The following is a 24,075-nucleotide window of genomic DNA, read 5'->3' as shown; positions in this document are numbered from 1 at the left end:
TAGGCAAGCATCAGACAGCGAAGCAGACGCTGAGCGTCGTTATTAGCATCATTCTAAGTAAAATTGGAAGACAGAACACGGAAACAGTATGAGGAATATAAGACGCTTTAATAAACATCAAATGCGCATTTAAATGTGTTTGCACAGTAAACCACAAATTATTATGCAAAAATTCGTGAAAATGAGCACAGATTGCAGCGAAAAATCATACAACCACTGTACATATTTAAGTTACAACAACATGTAAATAAACAGGCACTCACGTGAGCGCGCCCTTAGCGCAACAACTGCAGAGTAAAACATCAATGCCCAGAACAACGCAGCACCTCTCATGAAAATAAATAAAAGAAAGGAACATGATGGCATGCTTAAATAACTGCTTCGTGATATTTTCTCCTTCTCTTCCACGTTAAACTCCGCACCAAAAAAAAACTGACAGGAACCCTACCACACTCTCAAAAAGGCAAGAAACAAACACCATCATGCACGACATGTCTAGCCGTGCCATTTCGGAGCATAAAACAAGAGATCACAGCGTTCTGGACGGCCAGCCAACTATTACCCCGCAAAATGTGATGTAGCTTTGGTTTGGTCCACATAGACTGCCGAAGGCAGACTTATGCTTGAGCAAGATTGATTCTCCAGGGAGCTGCGCTGGGTTGCCACGAGTTACGCCTGGCGAACGAAAAGAACCTTGTTGTGCAGTGTTTGGGCGCTGAAAGCAATGCAAATATATAGATAACACTTTGGTACTCGTTTCAAAGATGATCTCAGCTGGGTTAAACTACCACAACGGCTCCTACGGTATGTTTCTGCATCTTAAGATTTCTTGGTTTGAAAAGTTCAGGCGCGTTTATACTGCGACGTCCTCGGCGAGCTGGCGGGCGCAGTCCAACAGCCCAAGCGCTCCGACGCGGCATAGCTGCTAAGCCAGGAGAAGCGCATGCGCAGAACGTTCGACGCGACATCTGTCGTAAATTCGCGGAACAGCACTGCCCCGACTGGCCCCGACGAAAGGGACAGCCGGTCTGATCAGGCCGGCGGCAGCCGACTCGCAGGCGCGAAATACCAACATGTTCCAAGTTGCCGCTATAGTGTTGTCGCAGTGCGCCGAAGACGTCGGCGGTCATGCGCCGTTGGAATGTAAAAGGTCTCGCTTTGGCCAACGTGCCGTCACGTATCATCGGAGTATAAACGCGCCTTTAAGCTCCCGCAGACACATCAAATTCTAAGCGCTTTACATTCTATAAGGTATCATCTGAAACGCATACTGTTGTTTTGGTAATGTTTCGTGCTGAAAAAACCGATGTTTTGTATCTCCTCATTTTGCGAAAATATTGTTTTGATAAAACTTTCGTCAAAGGGCGCGCCAAGTTATGTAAACATCACCAAGAACAGGTTTAAATCATTCGACCACAGATCTTGCAAATTTTTCGTGCTATCCACAAAACAAGCACTTCAAATGTAACAAAGACATATTTTGCAGAATTTAATCGCAAAAAAACATACTCCAACTGTACCCGACGACATACTGCCCTGGCTCCAACAGCGCGCGCAAGCATTTTGTAAGGCTGAAATGCTCTTGGAAGGATTACTCTTCACATTTGTGCCGCAGTATTTTATAATATTACAGCAACAATAAACGTTCTCATGAGAGATTTCAGCGCCAGTATGTAGTTGGCGACCACAACCCCTGACACGACTGCGGCTGCTTCAAACAAAACATAACAAATAGAGGGTTTACCGTTTACGGTCTAAACGACAGTCAGCCAGCAGGATACCTTCCCAGCATAAGCTTAGTGACACTTGTTTTAATGAAACTTCCCTTCAGTTAGTGACACTTGTTTTAATGAGAACCCTTCAGAAGGGTTTATTCAATGACTTAAAGATATTCGCTTTTTTTTCTAAATAGACTGACATCTGTGCTTTATCAGCGGGTATTGGTTCCGCGGGTTCAATAAGACTTATACAGACCTTATAGAGGTACAGTTTTCAGTAGGAAAGTTTACGCGAATAAAATATGTATCTTGAATGGCACAAGATGAAGGCTTCGTAAGGCTTTCATCACAGGGGCAAATAACTGCCCATGGCACAGGAGAGGCCCGAAAGAAACTCTCGCAATCCACTAATCTCCCTCAAACAAAGCCTTCACACGAATGTGCTGAAAGCGGACGCTTTGAACTTCGATAAATACGTTGGGCAGTGCCTGGCGCTCATGCTCAAAGCGTTATATGTTTTCCGCGGCTTGGACCGAACAGCGCTACTAGGTTTAATTAGCAACTTGAGCGACGCGTAAATTCGCATGCACGAACAAATATATGGCAACAAGTTCTGAAGAACGCTTGAGCACACCGCTTGTGTTGTAACACGCTATTCTCGTGTGTGATTGCGAAAAATTTTGAGCGAGCAGTAGTGAAAGCAGTACCATTTAATGCTGGCTTTTTATGCTGAGCAGCAAATTTAGTCTCAAATATAACACAGTTACGCTGTCACTTTTATGAGCATCAAGTCGGCACAGAACTTGTACAGACACGCCTGGTGCCTTGTAACACGCGTTGGACATACTGCAAAGAGAGTCATGTCCTGGAGGCGCTTGGAAGTTAGCTCCTTTTTCAGTGAGCTCATTTTTCCATTCAACGCAGGGAGACAAGCATGCACAACTGTGCAAGGTACAGTAGCGCGCATTATGACCAGCAACACAGTGACGTAGCGGAAAATCTTCAAGCGCCGACCAATCGTTAAAAAGATGACGTTTCGGCCTCGGCTTACGGGGGCCTTGTTCACAACCCAAGTGACGGCTGTTCGAGCGAGCGTTGTTGTTTATATCGAGGATATAAACTGTGATGAATGGCGGTAAAGAAGCGGGAACATTAAATCGAAGCCTCTAGGTTTTTTCAATTTATATTTATCATTCGAAAGCTTTGCCACCCCATGCCCCAGGAAGTGAGCTATCGCCACATCTGTGTTGCAGGTCACAGTGTGCGTGACTGCACATTTCAGCAGAAACTGTATGTCAGCTAACAGAAATGAATCGCAAGCCATCAGTTATTGGTAAATGAAAAGATCAATTCGGGTCTTGCGGCTGGGTGCAGCGGCTCAATTTTTTCGACAACAGCTATTTGTGCGCATTACTGTTGAAACCAATAGCTCCATGATGAGGGTAAACTGCGCGAAAGGGTTAAGAAAAAAGAAAGGAACAGACACTACACTTACTAACGCTTACTTACTGCGTTAGTAAGTGTCGTGTCTGTTGCTGTCTCTTGTCTTGACCCTTTCGAGCAGTTTGCCCTTATCATTCAGTATGAACCAGCAAGCCCCAAAAAATTTTATTGCAATGGCTCCAGTTATTCACAATGCACACAAATTGCACAGGTAGCTCCACTATTCCAACAAAATAATGAACTAGATTGTCTCTGTTAGGAACACCACGAATGTTTATATTGCGCTTCTAACACTGCGCTATCACTCTTTGCTTATTTATTTTATTATTACTATAGGTGTTCAGGAGTGTGCGAATAGTACTTTTTCGAAACCGAATCGAATACGAATAGCCTAGCTAAAACCGAATCGAATATGAATCCACTGATAAAAAGAATCGAATTCTCATGCTGCGAAGATTCGAATATTGCGAATATTCGTATAAAACGAGTATTAATGCGGAACAGCAAAAGACGCAACACAGATATGAACTATGAGGCGAGCATCACGAAGTCAGTATATTAATTCTGTGACCGTCGTTTCATGCGCCTCGAGAAATTAACTTTTGCTACTGATAACAACGGCGAACAAACAACCAACACATCTTGGTTGATGAGCGGGTCGAGAATTAAGAGCCATGGCTTCCGACATCAGGCTTCATGAAGGCAGGGTCTTCTGAACCTGACTCAACCCTGCCGCGTCGCCCAGTACTGAAGGCAGTATTTTTGAGCATCATTGACGCCGCCCCACAAATGCACCGCGTCGCATTGGAGTGGGTCCCGTTTTATAAAGTGCCGCGAAGAAAACTACAGCTCGCAGGATTCCAGCTTTCTTTCTGATATTCGAAAACTATTAGAAAACTTGACATCGTATTCTATTCGTTTCGAATAACTTTGTATACCCACTATTTGATTCATTCAGTGAATCGAATAGAAGGTTATTCGATTCGATATTCGACATTTTCGAACACTCGCACACCCCTATTCTTGTTGCACTGTTGTAGTAATTATTGTGTTTATTGCACATCAGTAGTTAGCTATTTGTAATATTATTGTTTATGAAGAGCCTGACAAACGTGAAATCTATGCAAGTCGAAAGAACCTTCCCCTTCACCTTCGCTTACTTTGTGGGGCTAACTGCATCAATGAAACAGTCATAAAAATACGAGCAATAATTTTGTTCTGATCTAATGCCCATCATAAAAGCCATAGGGAGTCTAACGTTATCTGCATTGATTGTGTGGCACCAGTTTATAGTTTTCTCATGAAAAGGAGGATGAGCCCAACTGTCAATTCTCAAAGGCAATGAATCGGCAATACTGCAAACCCCTTAGTCATATTCGCTGATGAGCTATAAGGCACACCTAAAAAAGTGTTTACATCTTCATTTTTGTTCTATGCCTGAAGGTACGTGGCAGTGTGCTCCCTATAAAGACTAGCTTTAGTATATGCTTTGTTGAAATGGCACGGTTCGTAAATATTTCCCCAAACTTCCCGTTAAGCTATAGTTTGGATTTGTCACGGTTAAATGTATAAGCAAATATTTGGTTGTCGCGTAATATATAAAATTTTACCTTGGGAATAATTAGGATCCCGCGTTCACACTAAATTCCCTTTCATTTCACGATATGCCCTTTTCTTGTATTGCAAGAGTCCCCATATTTTACCAAAGAACGATACTCCTTCTAACACCATCTACACAAAGATAACACTGACGATGGTAAATTCATGAGTTGAATGACAGATCGGAATGTGTCAATATGAATGATTAGAAAATTGCAAATTGTACAACCCTCAACCGAGGGCAACAAAATAAATGTCAGTAAACAACAAGCTGACCATTTGCCTATCAAACAAACAAAAAAAACGAGAACAAAGTGCGAATGAATGTATGGAGTGCACTGGGATTTATCGTCATAAATAATGTGCAGTATTAAGCACACCTGAGAAAATACTCACGCGATGCGAACGAAATAAGAAACAAGCAACTAAGAACTTCGAATCTCACAACATCAGTCCGGTCTAGTAACTGGCTAAACAAAGCACTCGTTTGCTTTGGCGATGCCGTCCAACAACTTTGTGTCACTCGGTGTCTTGTCAGGTGAAACCCTCAGTCCGAAAACAACTGTCCTTCACGTATTTCGCGTCCAAACACTGCTCGCAATGCTCATTTTGGCATCGTAGGCGGCGAAGGTGAACGTCAGAAAGCTAGGAGACGCAGTACACACCACGGTCTGGCTTGGCTGACAAGAACTTGAATTTTTGACTAGAGCAAGACAGCGTCATCTGGCGGTGCTCAGAATTGGTGGCAGCTTCATAACCAGTCAAGAACCAACTGCAGAGGCAGCCACGGGCGCAGCGGGGAAGAAAAAAAACGTAAAAAAAGGAGCTACGCACGACACGCAAAATATATGGCACAACACACAACACGCCGCCCTGGTCCGGCGCCACTCGAAGGAGATTCCCAGCTTCCAGTTTTCGGGCGCCAGATGAGGCGCCGAAGGCGAGAGGCATGCAGGTTCAGCCAGAGGACACGCTTTTGCTCAATGCAAGCTCTCTTCTTCCAGTCACTGCACGCCGTCTGTGCTCGAGTGTTGACACCTTCCGCTTGTCAGGGATGTGGCTCTCTAACGCTTGGTACCCATGCACACGCTGGAGTGGTTCACCCAGTGGGTCCTCTGCGAAATTGTAAATGAGAAACAGCATATATCAGATTGCAGCCAAATGAATAGTAAAACATTTGGAGCGGTCGACACTGTACTCGGAACAGAATTGTGGGCACAGGCGGTAGAAAAGAAACACTATGCACGGCGAGGATTGCACCTGTTCGTTTTGTGCGTTGTTTTATGCATGTGCGCCCTGCGATGTCAGTGCACGTTAAAGATCCCCAGGTGGTCGAAATTATTCCGGAGCCCTCCACTACGGCACCTCTTTCTTCCTTTCTTCTTTCACTCCCTCCTTTATCCATTCCTTTACGGCGCGGTTCAGGTGTCCGCCGATATATGAGACATGCTGCGCCATTTCCCTTCCCCCAAAACCAATTATTATTATTACTATTATTATTATTATTATTGTTGTTGTTGTTGTTGTTGTTGTTGTCGTTGTTGTTGTTGTTGTTGTTGTTGTTGTTGTTGTTGTTGTTGTTGTTGTTGTTGTTGTTGTTGTTGTTGTTGTTGTTGTTGTTGTTGTTGTTGTGTAAGGATCTCGGGCTTGCGGGAAAAAAAGAAGTCAAGTGTTACTGATGCAACACTGTTATTGATTATGATGGTGATGATGATGTTGATGGGCTTGTGGTCTTTCCCTGTGCAACAGCAGATCAACGGGGTCACCTGGATCTGACCAAAAGTAGAAAAAAATCAAAAAAGAAAAAGGACAAACGCTACCAGTGTGGTCTGAAGAGCGCCGAATTATATGCGATATTTTACAAAAACAACACGGAGCACACAGACACCTTTAAGCACTGGCACTGCAGTAAACCATCATTTTCTGTTCAAATTCACGTGCAAGTTCAACCGAAACAGTAAAAAACCAAACGGCTTAGTGGCGACGAGTCAAGGGCTGGAGTCTTATCCGTTTGCTAAGCCCTACTGTCCCAAAAAAAAGAAGCTTGTCGGCGCGACTTCGGTCCTAGAGACTGATTTGACATTTTGACATTCACTGAGCCAAGCCATTTCCGTGGTTGCAATTGGCGAGATCATAGACAGCCCTCATGTTGGGACGACATGTGACCTGCACATGTGGACCTGACACGAAGTACGTTCCTTGTAGCAGTTTCCTAGCACAAAGACTGCAGTTTGCAACAGCAATTTCAGGATTTGGAGCTAAAAAGAGGTCCCACTACAATGCTTAACTATGGGACCCCTTTCTGCACTCTTGTTTGTTTATTATTGCGGGACTCACTAAAATAATTTGAAATCAAGCCTCGCGGTGTCTTGGAGTAACAGCTTCCACTGCAGGCCCAGAGAAAATTCCGTCCAGATATCTTAGGTTTGATTCACCTTATGCAGTTAGCAAAAGTGAAGCAATTTCAGCAGCAAATGACGGTACAACGCGGTTTGTGCTTTTAAATGCATGCTCACTGCCGCATGCCTACTCTTCCTACGCTACGATTCATTCCACAGTTGCCATTCTACAGCTTGACAATCGGACAGATGAGCGTTCATCAATCCGTAAGCTCTACTGAGCATGTCACGCGGTGCATTCAGCAAGTGCCCCACAAAACCTGAAGTGAAAATCTACAGTCGTGAGAAAAACTTTTTGCAGCGACAACACTTATATCGAAAAAACCAGACTTTCTGTTTTTCATTTCTGTGTGCCCCACCCCTTATGTAATACCCTCTAACGAGGGTTTTTAAGGTATTAAAGTGAAGTGAAGTGAAGTGAAGTGACGGATGGTTGCCGATGAATTACGATAACTTTCGCGAGCTGGAAATGATCAAAACTTTCCCACATTAACAGCCAATAAGAGTTTTTGCCACATACAGATTGTTCCGGGAAAACATACGTGTACTTTGTTTGACAATAGCCCAGGTGAAAGAAAAATATGTTGCAAGTACTTAATAGAGAAAATAAGACAACTTTTGAAGAAACCTCAAATCATAAAAACGCCTCTGCAACAACAGAAAAAGATTTAAAGAACTTAGGACAGAGAACATAATTGAACGGTAACGTACCTGCATAGCCTGAATGCGATGGTATGTAAAGAAAAGAATGCGAGAAAGCTTTAGATTGTGCAGCATACATTAGGCGCGTGCGCAGGATAGACAAGAAAGAAAAGAAAAAGGTACGAAAACAAGAACAAAAAATAAAAAAGCCAGAATAATTTTTCACGGACTGCAATCCAATGAAAAGTCAAGAAAAAACAATGCATTGCCACAACATGACTCCAGCTAGAGGACAGTTCTTAACAAAAGATGACACTACTCGCGATAATGCCGATAGCTACATGATGCAGGGTGGTCAAGTGGAAAGATTGGCTACTTTTCGAAGAAACGCTAAGAAACTCGATTTGTATCCTGCACTTTTACTTTCTCGTGCTGCCTTTTTCCAATGTTTCTATCGGAGTAATCAGTCATGATCATGTCCACGATAGGAAAAAAGGCCATTCTCATTTTAGCCCTCATTATCTTGTCCTTAATTTAACGTCACCTATTATCATACGGCCGCATGCTCATACCGCGCATCTCCAAGCAGATCTCCCCACTCCTCTGGTCAACATTATCACTGCCGGAGAGGTTTTATGGTTTATGGTTTATGGGGGGTATAACGTCCAGAAGCGACTCAGGCTATGAGGGACGCCGTAGTGAAGGGCTCCGGAAATTTCGACCACCTGGGGTTCTTTAACGTGCACTGACATCGCACAGTACACGACCCTCTGGAATTTCGCCTCCATCGAAATTCGACCACCGCGGTTGGGATCGAACCCGCGTCTTTTGGGACAGCAGCCGAGCGCCATAACCACTGAACCACCGCCGCGGCGCCGAAGAGGTTTTAGTCAAGATGGTTGCATAAGCACCCAAGAACGCCTTCAGAGTTGTGTGGCAGAATGGCGGAAATAAGGAGGGGAGGTGAAGTGGGGGGTGGGGGGGAATATTAATTCGGGGGGGGGGGGGACCTATTAATTCGTTCTTGTATCATGAACCGCCACTTGTGTCTGCGTTACCACTGAATGTCAGCACGTTCATGAGAGATGTGTATTGATAGCTCTCTTGCTCCCTTTTCAATATTAATCTTTGAACCTCTAAGCTCAGAAAGCAGAGGCAAGTCTTATTGTCGTCTTTGAGTCGCAGCGTTGCAGTGGAAATCGGAAGGCAAAGGCATGCGTATACGGTTTGGGAATGAACCTTAAGCCACGTTCGCGTCCGTAAAAAGAATCATAGATATAGCTTGCAAGCGTTGGTGATCGGGCTAGTTGGCAACAGCTAGAAAGCACAGCGCAACTTTAAGACAGGTACGAAGAAAAGACGGACATCATGCGCTGACTGCAACTAGATTCTTTTTTTTTTCTCATTGGAGAAAGAAGCAGTATATACAAGAACAGTGGGCGGGCAATCATGGGGAGCAGCTGCTCAGTTTGCTACGCGCAGAATATATCAAAGGCGAAAAAAGACACGATTATGACAATGCTGCATCTGCGCACAAACGTAAATGCAAGGAAGGAGCAAACGAGTGAAGTCGCTATGTGGCACACGGCAACAGATGCAACGTGAAAGCAACTGGTAACAACACGAAAACAAGATGTAATAAAATAGCCAAAAGGGGTGTTAAAGGGTTAAAAATTGAGGAAAATAAGAAAAACATTTTCCAGCCCTCATTCGTAAACGTATCACAATTCGTAAACGTGTCACAAACATTTCATTTCGTGCCTAATGAAAAATTACCGCTTTTAACATGCATCTGTTGAACCAAGAGAGATCTAAACTCAACAGTCGTTCAAAGCGCGCCTGAATGCAGTTGTTCTGTAAGAGCATTAGGTCCCTAAGTGCAGTTGTTCTGTATGAGCACTAGGTCCCTAAATGCAGTTGTTCTGTATGAGCACTATGTCCCTAGTGCACAAGGTACTCTACATTAGCCTCGCCTCTTTGTTCGTTTCGTAATTCTCCAATGGCACTTTTCTCTCAGGTGTAAAATGCAAAAGTGCAGTGGTACTGCAGCTGTTATCTCGTCTCTGGCGTACGATTGTAACGGACGCCACGCGCACACCCTCACTGCGGTGCTTTCGGGATTGCATTGACATTAGCCGCCCGCCCTATCCCCACAAGCGCGTCCTTTGCGAGAGGTGCAGCTGAATCAGGAATGATTGTAACAGCTAACAGAACAGTGAGGCTGCACATGTGTGCGCGTGCCGCTCAGAAAATTCGTGGCGTTCTCCATGTACTAAAACCAAATGATTTCAGGATAAAATTAGCGCAATCGAAGGAATCCTCATTATGATAGTGCCATTTTCTGTCAAGTGATGTAACCAGCATATCAGTGGCCCCGAGCCGTCTGCGACTATCGCGCGGCGACAGAACATGCATTGGCCAAGCCTGCATACCCTAAGTCCCTTGAAAGCCACCGCGGTGGCTCAGTGGTTATGGTGCTTGACTGCTAGCCCGAAAGACGCGGGTTCGATCCCGGCCGCGGCGGTCGAATTTCGATGGAGGCGAAATTCTAGAGGCCCGTCTGCTGTTTGATCCCTGTGCACGTTAAAGAACCCCAGGTGGTCGAAATTTCCGGAACACTCCACTATGGCGCCCCTCATAGCCTGAGTCGCTTCGGGACGTTAAACCCCAGTAAACCAAACCTAAATCCCTTGAAGTCTTTGATGTGCAAATTCACTTCGAAATCAGGCTATTCCCACGGGCATTTCGCGGCAACTACGGTTTTTTTATACTATTTTTGTGGTTATGCAACGCTGAGTAGTTCCTTTGAACGCCGCCGGTGGCGTCACAGTCTGCTAACCTCCGAAGTTTTGCCGAGTCAGAGCGCTAGGTCTTGATAAACGCGTTTAAGAGGTCGCCGCTAGTCTCCACTGATGGCCACCTAACAAGATCAACAAACCCATTTATAACTCAAGCCGATAATAAACGTTTTCCAATTTAATCCAAAATAAGGCAGGTTTTGCTACTAGGGTAACCAAGGAGCTCTGCCTCACCCTGTGGACCTCCCGCATTTTCACTGAATCTTTCAAACAAACTTCAACGCAGCCGTACGGTTTATGGTGTATGGGGACTTAACATATGTACCAAAGCGACTCTGGCTATGAGGGACGCCGTAGCGAAGGGCTCCGGAAATTTCGACCACCTGCGGATCTTTAACGTGCACTTTACACCGCACAGAACACGGGACTCTACAGTTTCGCCTCCATCGAAATTTGACCTCCACGACCGGGATAGGACCCGCGCCTTTCGGGTCAGCAGCCGAGCACCATAACCACTGAGCCACCGCGGCGGCAACACGGGCTCACATCCAACTTTTACATGAGTTGCGAGGTTCGGAGAAAACGCATAGTGTACTCACCTGGCAATTAGGTCCACAGTACCAGATGTTCTGGCAACCGGAGCACATGAACTGGGCGTGCTGTCCGCACATAACGCATGTGTTGTTCTTGCTTTGCGTACTCTGCGAAGGCTGTGCCGGCTGAAAAGTGAGAAGGAGGACGTGAACACACAGATGATGTTGCTATCCACGGCTATGTCTTTGTTCATGAGTACTTTCTCTTTTCTTGTGACAGAGACACACGTCTTGCATATCTATTGGGGCCATAAATATGAGGCGGGAACATTTCCTAAAATTTCGAGAGCGAGGCTCACCGGCTTAGCCCATGAAACAGCGAAAGCTTTTACTGCTTTGGTTTAGCCATACAGCCCTGCATTCAAACGTGGAACCATCCTCAGATTGTGGAATCCTCCGCTCCCATCATAAGCCCCTCCTTCTACGTATTACAGCGATTTTCACGGCAACGAAGACACACACTAGAAAGAGGACGGCAAAGCGCCCGCGTTGTTTTCTTTCTTGTATGTTTGTCTTCGTTGCGCTGAAAATCCCGGTATTATGTCTGAAAACCAACTAGCCCAGTAATCAACTCTCTTGAAGTATATTCCTCCTTCTAAGGTTGCCAACCTCTGGGTTCTTCCTGTTACAACCACCTTACCGTTGAGCCTTCCTCCGCTCTCGCCATAGCCTCACAAGTAACTATAGGCCACCGGTCCCCTCTATACCATCTCTCTCTTCTCTCTCGCACATTCCTTCTCCTTTCTATCCTCCAAGAGTGGTGAGAGCAATGTCCTTCTCTGTATTTTGCCACCTTTCGCATGACGAGCTAGATTAAGTGAGTGGAATGCAGGGCCAAATGGATAAACCAAAGCTATAAGAGCTGTAGAGGGAATAAGTTCAGTAGTACCGTTGACTGCACAGAACAAAACGGCGGCAGATATTTCTCATTCGGTTACACACTGCAAAACCACTGCGTCTTCCGACTCTCTATTCTGTGATATGCGACCAGTTCGAATAAAAGGAAGCATCATCCTGGGATTACGCGCCACACGCTTTGTTTCCCCCGCCAGCGCAAGGCCGACGCTTACAAGCGCGGCGCGGACCACTTACTGCTGCACCAGCGCTACAGATAGTTACACAGATAGCTTATCCGGAGCCTTTTACTGCTTCTGTTTTATATCTTCACTTGCGTGTTTGTGTGACTTTGCCGCGCTCCTTATTTACTGCTACGCTTATAACAAAAGCTTCAGTTGTTAGCAGCGCTAGTGTTGTCTCTTCTGGGCGTCCCGTTTATTTTCTTCTCCCTAATTCCGTAGTCATAGAAAACAAGCTAGCCCAGTTTAATGCGTGATATGCTACACCACCTGCTACCAAGCATTAGAGGATGGCTGCAGTTTGTTTCCAAGCAACTGACATATAGTTTACTTATAACTTTATATCATCATTATGAAACCTATACCGTTCGATTTCTCTTTCTATAACATGACTAGGTACAACAAGGATTCTTACGCACGCACAAACACTGCAGACAAAATTTTGGCGTGCGAGGCAGTAATTTAAGCAACAGAATTTAGCGAGGAAACAAAAAAAAAATCACACGGCATAGCCTTTCAAGGCGTACCTGTTTTAATGAGTACACACTGCTCATTTCTTCCTAACGAAAACTACAGAAAAACAGTGTGTTACTTGGAAACCATTTACCTCCAAGTCAACTCACCTGTGAAGGCAATGCTTGCTCGTGAAGAGGCGCTTGACTTCCTAACGGCGCTGTGTGGGCTGGAGGCTTCTCTCCAGGGCGCATCGTAAGTCTCTCTTTCGCCATCTGGTGCATGACTGGCTCCTCACGGGACAGTCTCTTCGCCGGTTGCTCCCTGCCGAGCATCGCAGCGGCAGCAGCCTCACTACTCCGCTGCTGCTTTTCCAGTCCACCCCACGCTGGGTGGTTCGGGTACAAGCTCTGCTTAGCCATCTGCAAGGCGTATTGCTCGTGAATACCCTCTGTGTAGTTGCTCCAGGCCGCGTTGGTCATGGCAGGACTTAAAGGCAGGTCTTCGGGCAGTATGCGCCTATTGGGGAAAAAGTTGTACGTTTGGAAGGCGCTCTGAACGCCGGCAGGGTAGCCCGGCGGCTCGCCAGCGGTTTCACGGGACTTCACGGCTTGCAGCCACTGACGATGTTCTTGGCTCAGAGGGGCAGTAACCTTCTCAGGCTCCCTCTGACGGTGTCCTGCAGGGGCCATGGTTGCGCGCTGAGCACTGGCTCGCATGTCTCCGTTTGCTTGCGGAAGGCCGGCCCCAGCGGGCGAGTACTTGCGTTTTACCGGAGGCTTTGGTGCCTCCATAGGGTGCAAGGTAGGATGTTTTGCTCTTTCGAGCGGGTAGTATGGTCGGCCGTATCCGGGTACCATTGCAGCATTGTGCGGCTGAGCCATCATTGGTCCAAAATCTCGCTGAAGCTCCATGTTCCTCATGTTGAACATGCCCGCCCCAATCAGCGGCATGTTAAGGGCAATGTTCGCGTGCGGTGGCAGTGGCAGTGGTTGCCTCGTCTGCTGCGGATGCGAGAGCTGGTAAGGAATGAGACCCGGCACCGGCTGGTGTGCAGGCGATGTCTTTGCTAACGGAGAGGATAGACTTGGAGGCGACGGCTTCTGCTGGCCACTTCCTCCTGACGATCCTGATCTCTGTCTCGAAGTGGCTTTAGTATCGTCCTGCAAAGGTGATGACTTGTCGGATGGAGCAATGGGGCTTTGTCTTTGCCGAACCTCCATGCCAGCTGGGTATCTGAGATCTTCCTTTGGATAAGACTGCGGCTGCTCGAGTGAACGCTTGTACTTCGCTTCCAGTTGGTTTAGTGTTTTAAGCTTTTCTGCTCTCGTGTGAACTACTTTCTCGTATTCAGCTTCTTTCTGAGCAGCCAAAGCGTCGAGGTATTTCAACTCATCTTTCAACATCTCCATTTCTGTTTTCAGGCTGCTCGCTTGTGACGAGCTGCCAACAGATTCGGGATGCTGCCCATGAGGTGAACTGGACGGGGGCTTGGCGTTCGTTGGAGCTTGCTGCAAAGGTGCCGGTCCTGGCCTCTCCGGTCGGCTCACTGTCGGTTCTTTGTACAGGGAATCCGCCTTTCCATCTTTCATGTAAGCGCTGCTAGATGAGGGAGGACCACTTTTCGCCGCGGGCTCGGGACTACGCTTGGCTGCTTGAGGGCCACCGTAAGTGCCCATTTGTTGAGCATGGGGACTCACTCCATACGGCTGTTCCGCACTTTTGTAACGCTGCTGAGCTGGATAAAGGTCTGGCCTACCACTGCGCGGCGAAGTGTCACGAGTTAGTGCTGGAAGTGGTTGAAATGGCTGACTTGTTGGCTGAGCCTGGTGTGCCCGAGGCATTGGGTAATACGGCGGAGTCTGGTGGAGTTGCTGCGCTTGACGTGAAAGCGGCACCTGGTGTGACAACTGCACCTGGTGCAACATCTGCATTTGATGAGAGGGCGACGGTTGGTGAGGCTGGGCTACCTGGTGCGGGAACTGCGCCTGGTGCGATGGTGGTGGCTGATGCGACTGGGCTAGCTGTTGCGCCAATTGCGCATGGTGTGGCGTCTGTTGCGACAACGGCGACTGATGCGATGGCGACGGCTGTTGCGGCGGTGGTGCTTGATGAGGTGACGGACCCTGTTGTGATGGCGGTACCTGGCGCAGCGTCGACGGGCGTTCGGGAGCAGGGGCCGGCCGGTACTGTTGCTGTGACTCGAGACGATTCGGCAGCAGTTGCGCTCCCCCAGATAGCCTCCTTTGAGACAGCTCAAGGGATGTCTGTGGCGGAGGAGGCAGGTGTCTTGGCTGCATAAGCGACCCGCGAGCGTTCATCATGTCATGGTAGCGGCGCTCTTCCAGCCACCTCTGATGGTCAGCCATGACGAATGCATGAGGTTGGAAAAAGGAGTAATGCTCCCGCGGCGGAGCACCGTAAGGCTCCCCACGTCTTGCAGCGTCGCTCAGGTTTATCGGCTCTGGTCCGCTTGAGCGCGGTTTTTCAGATCCCATTGAATGCCCAATGTTACCGTCAACAGACCTCGATGACTCCGGTGCTTTGCCTGCTTCGGAAAGCATTAATGCTCTGTTTTCCCCGCCACTGTGTTCGGGGTTTGGTGACGTACTTTTTCGAGAGACACCCAGGTAGAGGACGTCCGAGTCACTCGACTGATCTTCTGGGGCTGTTCGACTCTGTGAAATCGCCTCTGCTTGGGACTTTGAAGAAGGCCGAGGCTCGGTGTCCACTCCGGGCATGTTATGAGAGACTGCCGCTAAAGGTGGAGCAGGGGCAAGGCCTGGCGTGCTCAGTGGTAACTGAAGCATGGCATTTGCGTTGGCCATATGAACTTCCATAGGGTACTGTGGCCGAACGAGCGCTGTTGATGTGATCACTTGAGAAAGACGAGGATCGGTATGGTAGGTGTCGGGCAACGCGGTCACTAGAACTTGTCTGGCCATTTCTGGCTGTGGTTCATCGCCTAGAGAAAAGTAAGAATCACAACACGCGTCAAGATGGAATTAAGGCGCAGTTTTGAAGTTTTTTATCTGTGTGTCGACAGTAATGGTCGAGTGATGACATCCTTTATATACGGCATTAAAATGCGTACAGAGCAAAAGCAGCGAATTGAACCACAGTACCACGCGGCAGTAATCTTAATGATGTCCTTCCCATCAAACACTGCGTTCCGATTAAAGACTCGCAATCGTCCATTATGCCTACGCTAAGCGATTTCAAATTAAGAAAAAAAGGGGTAAACACTCAGTCACGCTACAACCATAGCGTAGACTTTTGAGACTACAACACACTACTTTTATCGGGAACAAAGCTTTGATAAGCGAAAAAAACTACGTGAAAAGTGAGATGCAGCGGAGGTTCAGTCAAGTGCCACCAACTGCGCCCAGCCACGTGGAGTCTTCGCCCGCCACGATTGACTTACCGTTTTCCTTTTTCATTTAAAGCGACAATGAAATGCTGTGCACCGAGGGTTAAAAAGGTTAAATATTGCTAGACATTGCATTGCCTATCATCCTCGCGCAAAAATTTTTACCTAGCATATGTTCCACCAGAGATATCGGCGATTAAAAACAGCCTCTGCGTTTTTCCCCTCAGCTCATACAGCGGCCTGAGCGAGAAGAAAAAATCAAGATTACAAATCAACATCGCACTTTACCCACGAAGGCGTCACACAGGCGACCAAGATCGTTTGTTAACTTGTTGCTTATTTTTTTGCCGCTCGCTCTCCCACCCCGGTTAGACAACATATTGTGGAAAAGGAGACGTCGCGGCTTCCTGCCGGCTGTGCAGCCCGCCTTCATCGCTGCGGTTTATGACAAGCCAATGACCGCCCCTTGCTGCTGACCTCACGTGCACTGCACTACGTCTTGTGTGGGGTTTTGCACGAAAGCCCGTCACCGCAGGTCGCCTCAAGGAGCGAAATCGAGAAGTTTTGAAAATTATTTCTAAATTATCAGCTCACATCTGAGTGCTTGCACGAGGCATGCACACTGAGTGGCATTTGCCCTACATAACACAGGTATTTGACAACCACATTCTGAAACACTTTTCATTGACCTTTTAACACAATTTTAACGAGATAACGTCGCAACGAGATAGAAGCTTCGCGGAGTCACTCGCTTCGCCTGCCGCTGTCGCTGCTACTTATTCATCTTTGTGAACGTTCCATTCTTCAACGCCTTTGAGGTTTTTTAAGAATTTTGTGAATAGAGACGCTTTTTTTATCGCGCTCTGTACAACAGTCATCAACTCCGGCTGTAGATTAAAGAACATCTCACCTTCGATTTTTTCCATCCCAGGTGCAGCCCTGCAAAAACAAAACATGCGTTCTATTCAGTTGTAGTACCACTTGCTCAGTGGTACAACACAGGGAGATTAATTTACTCTGTGAAGGCTAGTCAGAATTAGGCTCCCAAAGGTAGATTTGAAAACAGCATTAAATGAGACATCAAAACAGGCGATTATTGGGCCACTTTATTATGGACACTGATAAAAGTGTTTGTCCTCGTGTCGTTTCACGCTATTACACCTTCGGTAGATATAAAGTAGTCTCGGAGCATAGAAATATGCTCTGATAGACAGATATCAAAAAGATTGCTTCTAATTCATCATGGTTAAATCTATTCATCAAACAACCCCCCCCCCCCCCCCCTCAAACAGCAAACAAAGCTGGGCTCTGCGCCAACCAGTCGTGGGCGCGCATAGCCCACATGGGCTTGTGGCCGTTGTGTTGCGATGCACCAAAACCTTGCAGATTGCAGAAGCCCCTGCACGAAACGCATGCTGCATCACAGCCCTGCTTACAATGCTCCCATGCTGCAACAAATCTATCCTTCGCTGCCGTTGTATAAGGCTTGGGCACCACTATGTGTTTCAGGCCTGTGGCTTGAGTGGCAAAGTCGCAGCATCCTTGATGATTGATTTAACATTTTCATGCTTTCATTGATTTTTTTCCTCCAGCACTGACTGTGTCCTACAAGGTCAGCTCCCTCAACAATGATTGATACCCGAGAGCATCATTCTGGATTTCTTCACCTGGTAATGTCACACGCGTCGTTAAATTTATTCTTTTTGCCGCGGCGACGTGTCAGTCTTAAAAAATCCTCTCTGTCGATCAAGAGTATTGCCTTGTGATTAGGAACGCGTCTCGTGAGTGAAAACGTCTCACACGCGCTATGCACGCGGAGCAATTGAATGTATGATTTTGACATTTCCTGATTTCCTTTAACTAAATTTCGTATATTTGTGATGTACTTATGCCCGCGAAAGAAACGTCTCCTCTACCCAACCTGTCTTTGCTGCCATGACAACCTTGCTATCTATACTGTTTCGAAAGCAGGCGTTCACAGGGTGGCCGGTGCTGGGACAACACTGGAGCTGCACTATAATAATATTAATATTTGGTTCTGGGGGGAAAGTAAATGGCACAGTATCTGTCTCATATATCGTTGGACACCTGGAGCTGCACTATAACGCATGGAAAAGTTACTGTAATAAAGCGAGAGCTTACAGTTTAATTCGTGAGTGCTCTGCCTAGATGAGCGCTGTGCAGCTTGGCTGAGATCCTCATACAGACTTACTGCGTGCCAGCAGGATGTGTTAGTTCACAACTCTCGAAGGGAGGATCAGGGTCTGTTTTACAGCAAGAGCTGTCACAGCTTTGGTTTAGCCACACAGCCCAGCATTCTACCGAGCAATCTATAGGGCCAGCCGTAAAACCTTAATTGCTCAGTGAAGTAATTTATTGTAACTTGATTAATGCAATCCAATTGCCACCTGGCACAGTTGGCAGGTAGCGAAGTTGAGAGAGGAAAATCCCCTCTCCATACTTAAAGCAGAGGAAGAAGAAACAGGTGAAAGCAAAGAGAGAGAGGTTGGGAGGCAATGGGTGGCCTAGTGACTTTGGCAGTTATGAGAGCGGAGGAATGCGCAACTGCCAGGTGGCTGCACGGGAAGAACCAGGGGATGGCTACCATGCAAGAAGGAGGCTATGATGAGGGCGGAGTAATTCACAGCTCAGGGTGGTTCCACCCCAGAAGCCAGGGCTATAGGATAAAACAAATCTATGACAGAATTTGCTGATTCATGCAGTAAGCTAGTAAGCCTAGTTCTACAAATTTTTCATGTCGGCAAGCTGACTTTTCAAGTGTCTTAAGTGGCTCCCCATGTATAAATCAGAAAACATGAGCCATGTCTCAAAATATGTTTGTTTTTTGCAAGTTCGCATAGCAAGATCGAGAAAGGAAAAATGAGAGGGCATTATTCACAGAAATAGTTGTTCAGTGTTTGCAGGTTACGACAGCCAGCAGTATTTTGATAAGAAAGATTTTACTTTATTATGTTCGTTGAGCATGAGGTGGGTAGGAATAAACTGATTTAAGATCCAGAACTTTTCTCTTTGGCATAATACAGCATAGTGACGAAGTTGAAAAATGCCGTGAGTTCTAGGCATCATTTCAGTGAAGCTCCTAGCGTTGAAATTTGTCTTGTCACTCGCAATATCTGCAAACAAACATCAAAACTACAAACGGGTATTGTGTATGACTAATAAAATACAGGGCACAGCACAAGACCACAATAATTACACAGAAACGGTTCTGTTATGCCTCGACGGTATATACCCATCACCCATATTGTTTGAGTTTTCGCTCATTATGGTAAAGAAAGTTCAGAAAAAAATTGGAAAAATCTATCGCTAGTAAAAATTAAACAGAAGGAAATGAGGCTTCGAATTCATGGCCTCGAAACTTGACGTTTTAACGAGCTCCATACTGAAGATTTTTATGAATCAACATCGCACTCGCTATTCAACACAAATTAATTATGAGCGGTACATGGGTCAGCGGAATAACAATTACAAAACTGGCCTCTTCTGTTCAGCACTGCTGGACTGAGGATGGTGCAACGAAAAAAAGCTTGTGCATTTTTATCAAGATCAGCAAGCACCAGCTGAACTTCTGTGTGATATAGGCCCATTTGAGTGCATTTACTAGTAGCATTTTCTTTATCTAAAAACTGTTTAGTGTGTAGGATATTGTCAGGAGGCACATGACCACAATCACCAATCTTTAGCTACCAGACACCAAACTTTAGCTGCCGTTCTTCAATTTTAAGCTAACGAATATGATGAATCCACATTCTGAATACGAGAAATTTTCATTGCATTGCACAGCAACCCATTGCCCCGTCCATTGTGCCTACATACATCTGAGAACTACTACTTCCGAGATATGCATATGCCTTTTGAATGCTACAGCGCGACAGAGATGCCTTGGCTTGGCGGACCTGAATAGGGCTTCAAACACGCTAGACTAAGCTTGTTTTGTAACCAATGAAGTTCTTCCCCTTTATATTGTCTATATCTTTGCATCTTCTGCCCTGCTTCAGATGTGCTTTATTCACACTGCTCCTCTTTGAGAAAAATGCTGTTGTTAGATCATCGCAGTCAGTGTGACAGAGAATATGTTCTTACGACACACCGCAGAGATGCAATTCTCGTCAGCGACGGGAAATTCTTTGCGCCTTCACATATAAGGTCACAAGATGACTCGACATACAGACTGCTATGGCTTTTTTCTGCACTACTTCAATCATGTAATAGTAAAGAAAAGCTACAAGGATGGTAATGGAAGCTATTCATGTCTAACAATGGTGGCGTTGGTACTTGTAGACTTACTGAAGTAGCGGCATTCTAAACTACAGCCAAAGGCTATTTTGAGTGTTTTTTTTTCCTCTTTTGTGTGATGAGCAATAATTCCACAGCGCTCCTCTATGTAAGCCCCAGCATGATGTAACTTGTTCATCTAGGTGGCTAAGTTGAGGTGAAAAAATAATAATGATTCTCTCAAGGTTGCATCCGCAGTTCGGAGCTATAGAGGTCCCGGCCTCGGCACAAGACCCCAGCTAGCGTGGAATGATGCAGTAGGCTTTGTTAGCCCACTCCACCAAGCATATGCTGCAGAAGCTAAGAAGGCAACCGTGAGACAATGTCAAGGAGAATGCAGGATACATATGAAGCTATTTGGACAAATTAAGTTGCGTACTTTGCTTTGTGTTCATGTTGTCGAAGCGACGGCAGATTATCTAAAAGAAGAACTTACATCACTGTGGCCTCCATAACTGGTGTCTCCTCAACACCATCCTCTTCACAGCAATCATCTTGGATCTCAGACATAGACATAGAGCGCCGGAGGATGTCGGTATCTGGAGGATACACCCGCTTCGGTTCCGGGGTAGGTGCTGCTGACTTCTGCTCCGTCTTCTGTGCATGCCAATGAAACAAAAGAAATTTTAAGTCTAGAGTTAGTGCTTGTCCTTGTGGTTCTTTATCCTGTCATCATTTTCATGCACTTTTTTCCACCATGGAACAAAGGAGGTATCTATAAGGCATCAACCAAATGTGGTGAGCGGGATTGAAGTCGAAAAGTGAACTTTGCCTGTATAAAAAAAAGAACAGTTCCACGCGAAAATGCAACGCGAGGAGCAAAAACGAACGGAAAAAGAATACAGGTTAGCGATTAAAAAATACCACAGACAACCACATGACTGTCCGGGCTTGAAAGGACTTTAAAGACAGTGCCGAATCCGAGCATGCGGCACGCGGATTTAGGAGCACTGACTCGCTCTTTTGGTGCGTCTTACCGTAACCATACGTACCCAAAGTATGCATTCTCTACATTTAGTCAAGACGACATATGAAGGGAGGTATGAGCTAATGTGAGAAATTTACCCTTTTTCAAGCATTTTCAACACTTCAATGAAAAGGAGGGGGAGACTTCAGTACACTGATGACTCCTTTAAACTTCTTTTCAAAGGATATACATACAGTTCTGTTGGTTCGTGTAAGGCTAAAATCAAGATAGAAAAAAAATAATTCGTTAAACATGCACAAGGAGTGGAAGGGAAGCCTCAGTCTCCTAGCTAATGTATCGACAAGATGACTTGTCTTCGTCAAGGCCAAGACAGGTCTCCTTTTCGAAACGTTGGCTGGCGGAGTCGGGTTTCCATTTCATTTCTTGTGCAAACCATGCAGTCGAGAGCTACATCCTCCGTGCTCTCTACGTATAATTAGTAAAACCAGTGGCTTCTGTGTGTATAGCAGCAGGGTCCCTTGTAAGAACCGCTTGCATTCTCTTTTACTCTCGCGCAACACCCGCGCGCTGCCCCAGCCAATCTCACCTCGGGGGCTGGAGCAGTGACCGCAGGCGCCTCCCTCGTAACGTGCTTGGACATTGGCGGCGCGTCGGCGAAGTTGGCGCCGCCGTGGCCCATGATCTTCTGCTCTAGCCAGTTGAAGCCAGGCAGCTCCTGGGCGAGTCGCTTGTAACGGGACTCATCGCCGTGCTGCTCGCCACCGCTGCGCCGGTGGTGGTCCTCGGAGTTCTTGCGCTGCTTCTTGCCGCTGGCGCCACCTGGGAACAGCGTGAGTAGCAAATGCTAAACTCGGTACATGCGCACCAGGCGCCGCCCAGGAAATGCGTAGCATGGTGTTCACGCCGGATAGAAAGCAACTATCCGATTAATTCACGACCTTTACCCCGGAACAGTCAGTAGCGAAAATGAAAACACTAATGCGCCGTACTGTAGGGGAGGAAAACCGGTGTGTACAACGTGCAGTTGCACCGGTAGCTGGCGTTGTGGTCACCTCTCTCGACGCTAAAGGCCACATTCTCACAGCCGGCCTCCCCTACGGCGCGGCGGCGACGGAGCCGAAAACCGCAGCAGCAACGGAGCGGCTCGATGTTCTAATCGAAAGAGGCGACGGACACCGGCAAACCAGTTGTGGCGGGTGTTCGCTTCTCCCACGTGACTTTACTCCAGTGCCTTTTTTTTCCTGCCACGTGAAAAAACAAAAAACGGCCGTGGCTTAGTTTGGTTAAGCCTGGTGATTGCGAAGCAATAGTGTGTTATTCTCGGATCAGCTGGTAGTATGGCTGGTGGTGGTCTTGGGTTATGCTAGTGTTACGGCTTACAGTGAATCATCTAAGAGGAAGTCATCCGTCGAATCCGTGTATGCCGTGTAGGCCGCCGTTGGTGGCTACCGCCTCGCCTTCGCGACGGCGTGAGATGGGGCCCCGTTTTTACACAGCTGGTGTGACGTCACACCGACCGTAGCGCCCCTGGTGAGAGGAGCGGGAGTTAGGCCGCCGTTGGTGGCTACCGCCTCGCCTCGCGACGGCGTGAGATGGGGCCCCGTTTTTACACAGCTGGTGTGACGTCTCTCTAGGTCACGTGGTGTGACGTCACGCAGCGAGGTCACGCTAAAGGTCAATGGTGCCTACCACCGCCTCGCCACGGAACGGGCTGAAGTGCGACCTAAAGTAGTATTGCTTCGCAAGCATCGGCCGCGGCGGAGTACGAAGGAGATGCCGAATGTGCGGTGAAAGTTGTCTGTCGTCTGCTTGCGTTGCTTTGCTTGACTATTATCGCAGAACAAAAAACAATGCGATCTCGCAAGCGGTGAGTTTGAAGTTAGTTGAATAAATTTGCGCAACTCCACAGTTTTTACAGCGAAACACCACGCGTACAGCACCAAAACATATTTCTACGAATATAGCAAGCTACTATTAACGCGCTGCGCGCACTGCAGTCACATTATTCTGGCCAATATGAACGAAATCCAACATATGTAGGGGGTGACGAACTCTGTTATCAATACAGGAATGGTTTGCCAGGGCTTGCTAGATTGGTCTTTGTACTAACGTTCGAGAGTTAGGCTTGCAAAGCAGTTTGGAGAATATTGTACCAGTATCGGCTAATACATATGCAAATTTTCAGATTTTTCTCGATAGCAGGACTCGATGAGTGTCTGAATGAGATAAATCCGTCATGCTAGTAACATTCCATACCGGATCGTTTTGCTGGAATTCCTGTCTGTTTTAATGCATTTTATTCTGGTATGTATCTGTGTGTACGACCATGTCTATCGCAAATGCTTGTATTTTACAGTTCTGTATTTACTGTATGTGCTCGAATTAGCCAATGTTTTATTGAGTACTGGGATGTATTTTTGCCCTACGTTTCTCTTCCTCTCTCCATGTAAATAGAACAGGTGTCCAGCTAAATGTAACCACGTTTTTAACAATTGAAGGAGTGTCCTGGGCGCATAAAATGGGTTCAGTACTGCTGAGGGTCGTGTGGCCTACTCTGCAATATCTATTCAAGGCAAAACTTTAGTTTCAGTCCGGTGTGCGTATATGACATTGAAGTGACCTTCGCACTTAGCGATTTCATAGCAACAGCTTTAACTCAGATGGCAAACATATTTTGACTATGGTCAATGCGATGGTGTCTCCAAATTACACCCGGATCGTCTCCGAAATGTTGCCCATCCCACCCCCGAAACTTGATCT

At 46.7% G+C, this 24,075-nt stretch overlaps 1 protein-coding gene across 5 annotated transcripts in view; it reads right to left on the bottom strand.

Annotated features, from left to right (window-relative positions):
- Positions 1-89: 89 nt before the first annotated feature.
- The window catches only part of LOC144121014 (uncharacterized), a 178,828-nt gene continuing 154,842 nt past the window's right edge, over positions 90-24,075 (bottom strand). For all 5 annotated transcript variants that reach the window (XM_077653914.1, XM_077653913.1, XM_077653917.1 and 2 more), the window contains 6 exons: positions 21,902-22,134; positions 20,824-20,984; positions 17,002-17,030; positions 12,892-15,686; positions 11,199-11,318; positions 90-5,875 (listed from right to left, as the gene is read on the bottom strand). In XM_077653914.1, the coding sequence (XP_077510040.1) occupies positions 5,825-5,875; positions 11,199-11,318; positions 12,892-15,686; positions 17,002-17,030; positions 20,824-20,984; positions 21,902-22,134 (3,389 nt within the window). In that variant the 3' untranslated portion in view covers positions 90-5,824. The remainder of the gene's footprint in view (positions 5,876-11,198; positions 11,319-12,891; positions 15,687-17,001; positions 17,031-20,823; positions 20,985-21,901; positions 22,135-24,075) is intronic.

This window comes from Amblyomma americanum, chromosome 2 (genome assembly GCF_052857255.1).
Source record: "Amblyomma americanum isolate KBUSLIRL-KWMA chromosome 2, ASM5285725v1, whole genome shotgun sequence".
NCBI classification, from domain to species: domain Eukaryota; kingdom Metazoa; phylum Arthropoda; class Arachnida; order Ixodida; family Ixodidae; genus Amblyomma; species Amblyomma americanum.
This window is presented reverse-complemented; position numbering and strand designations above follow the sequence as displayed.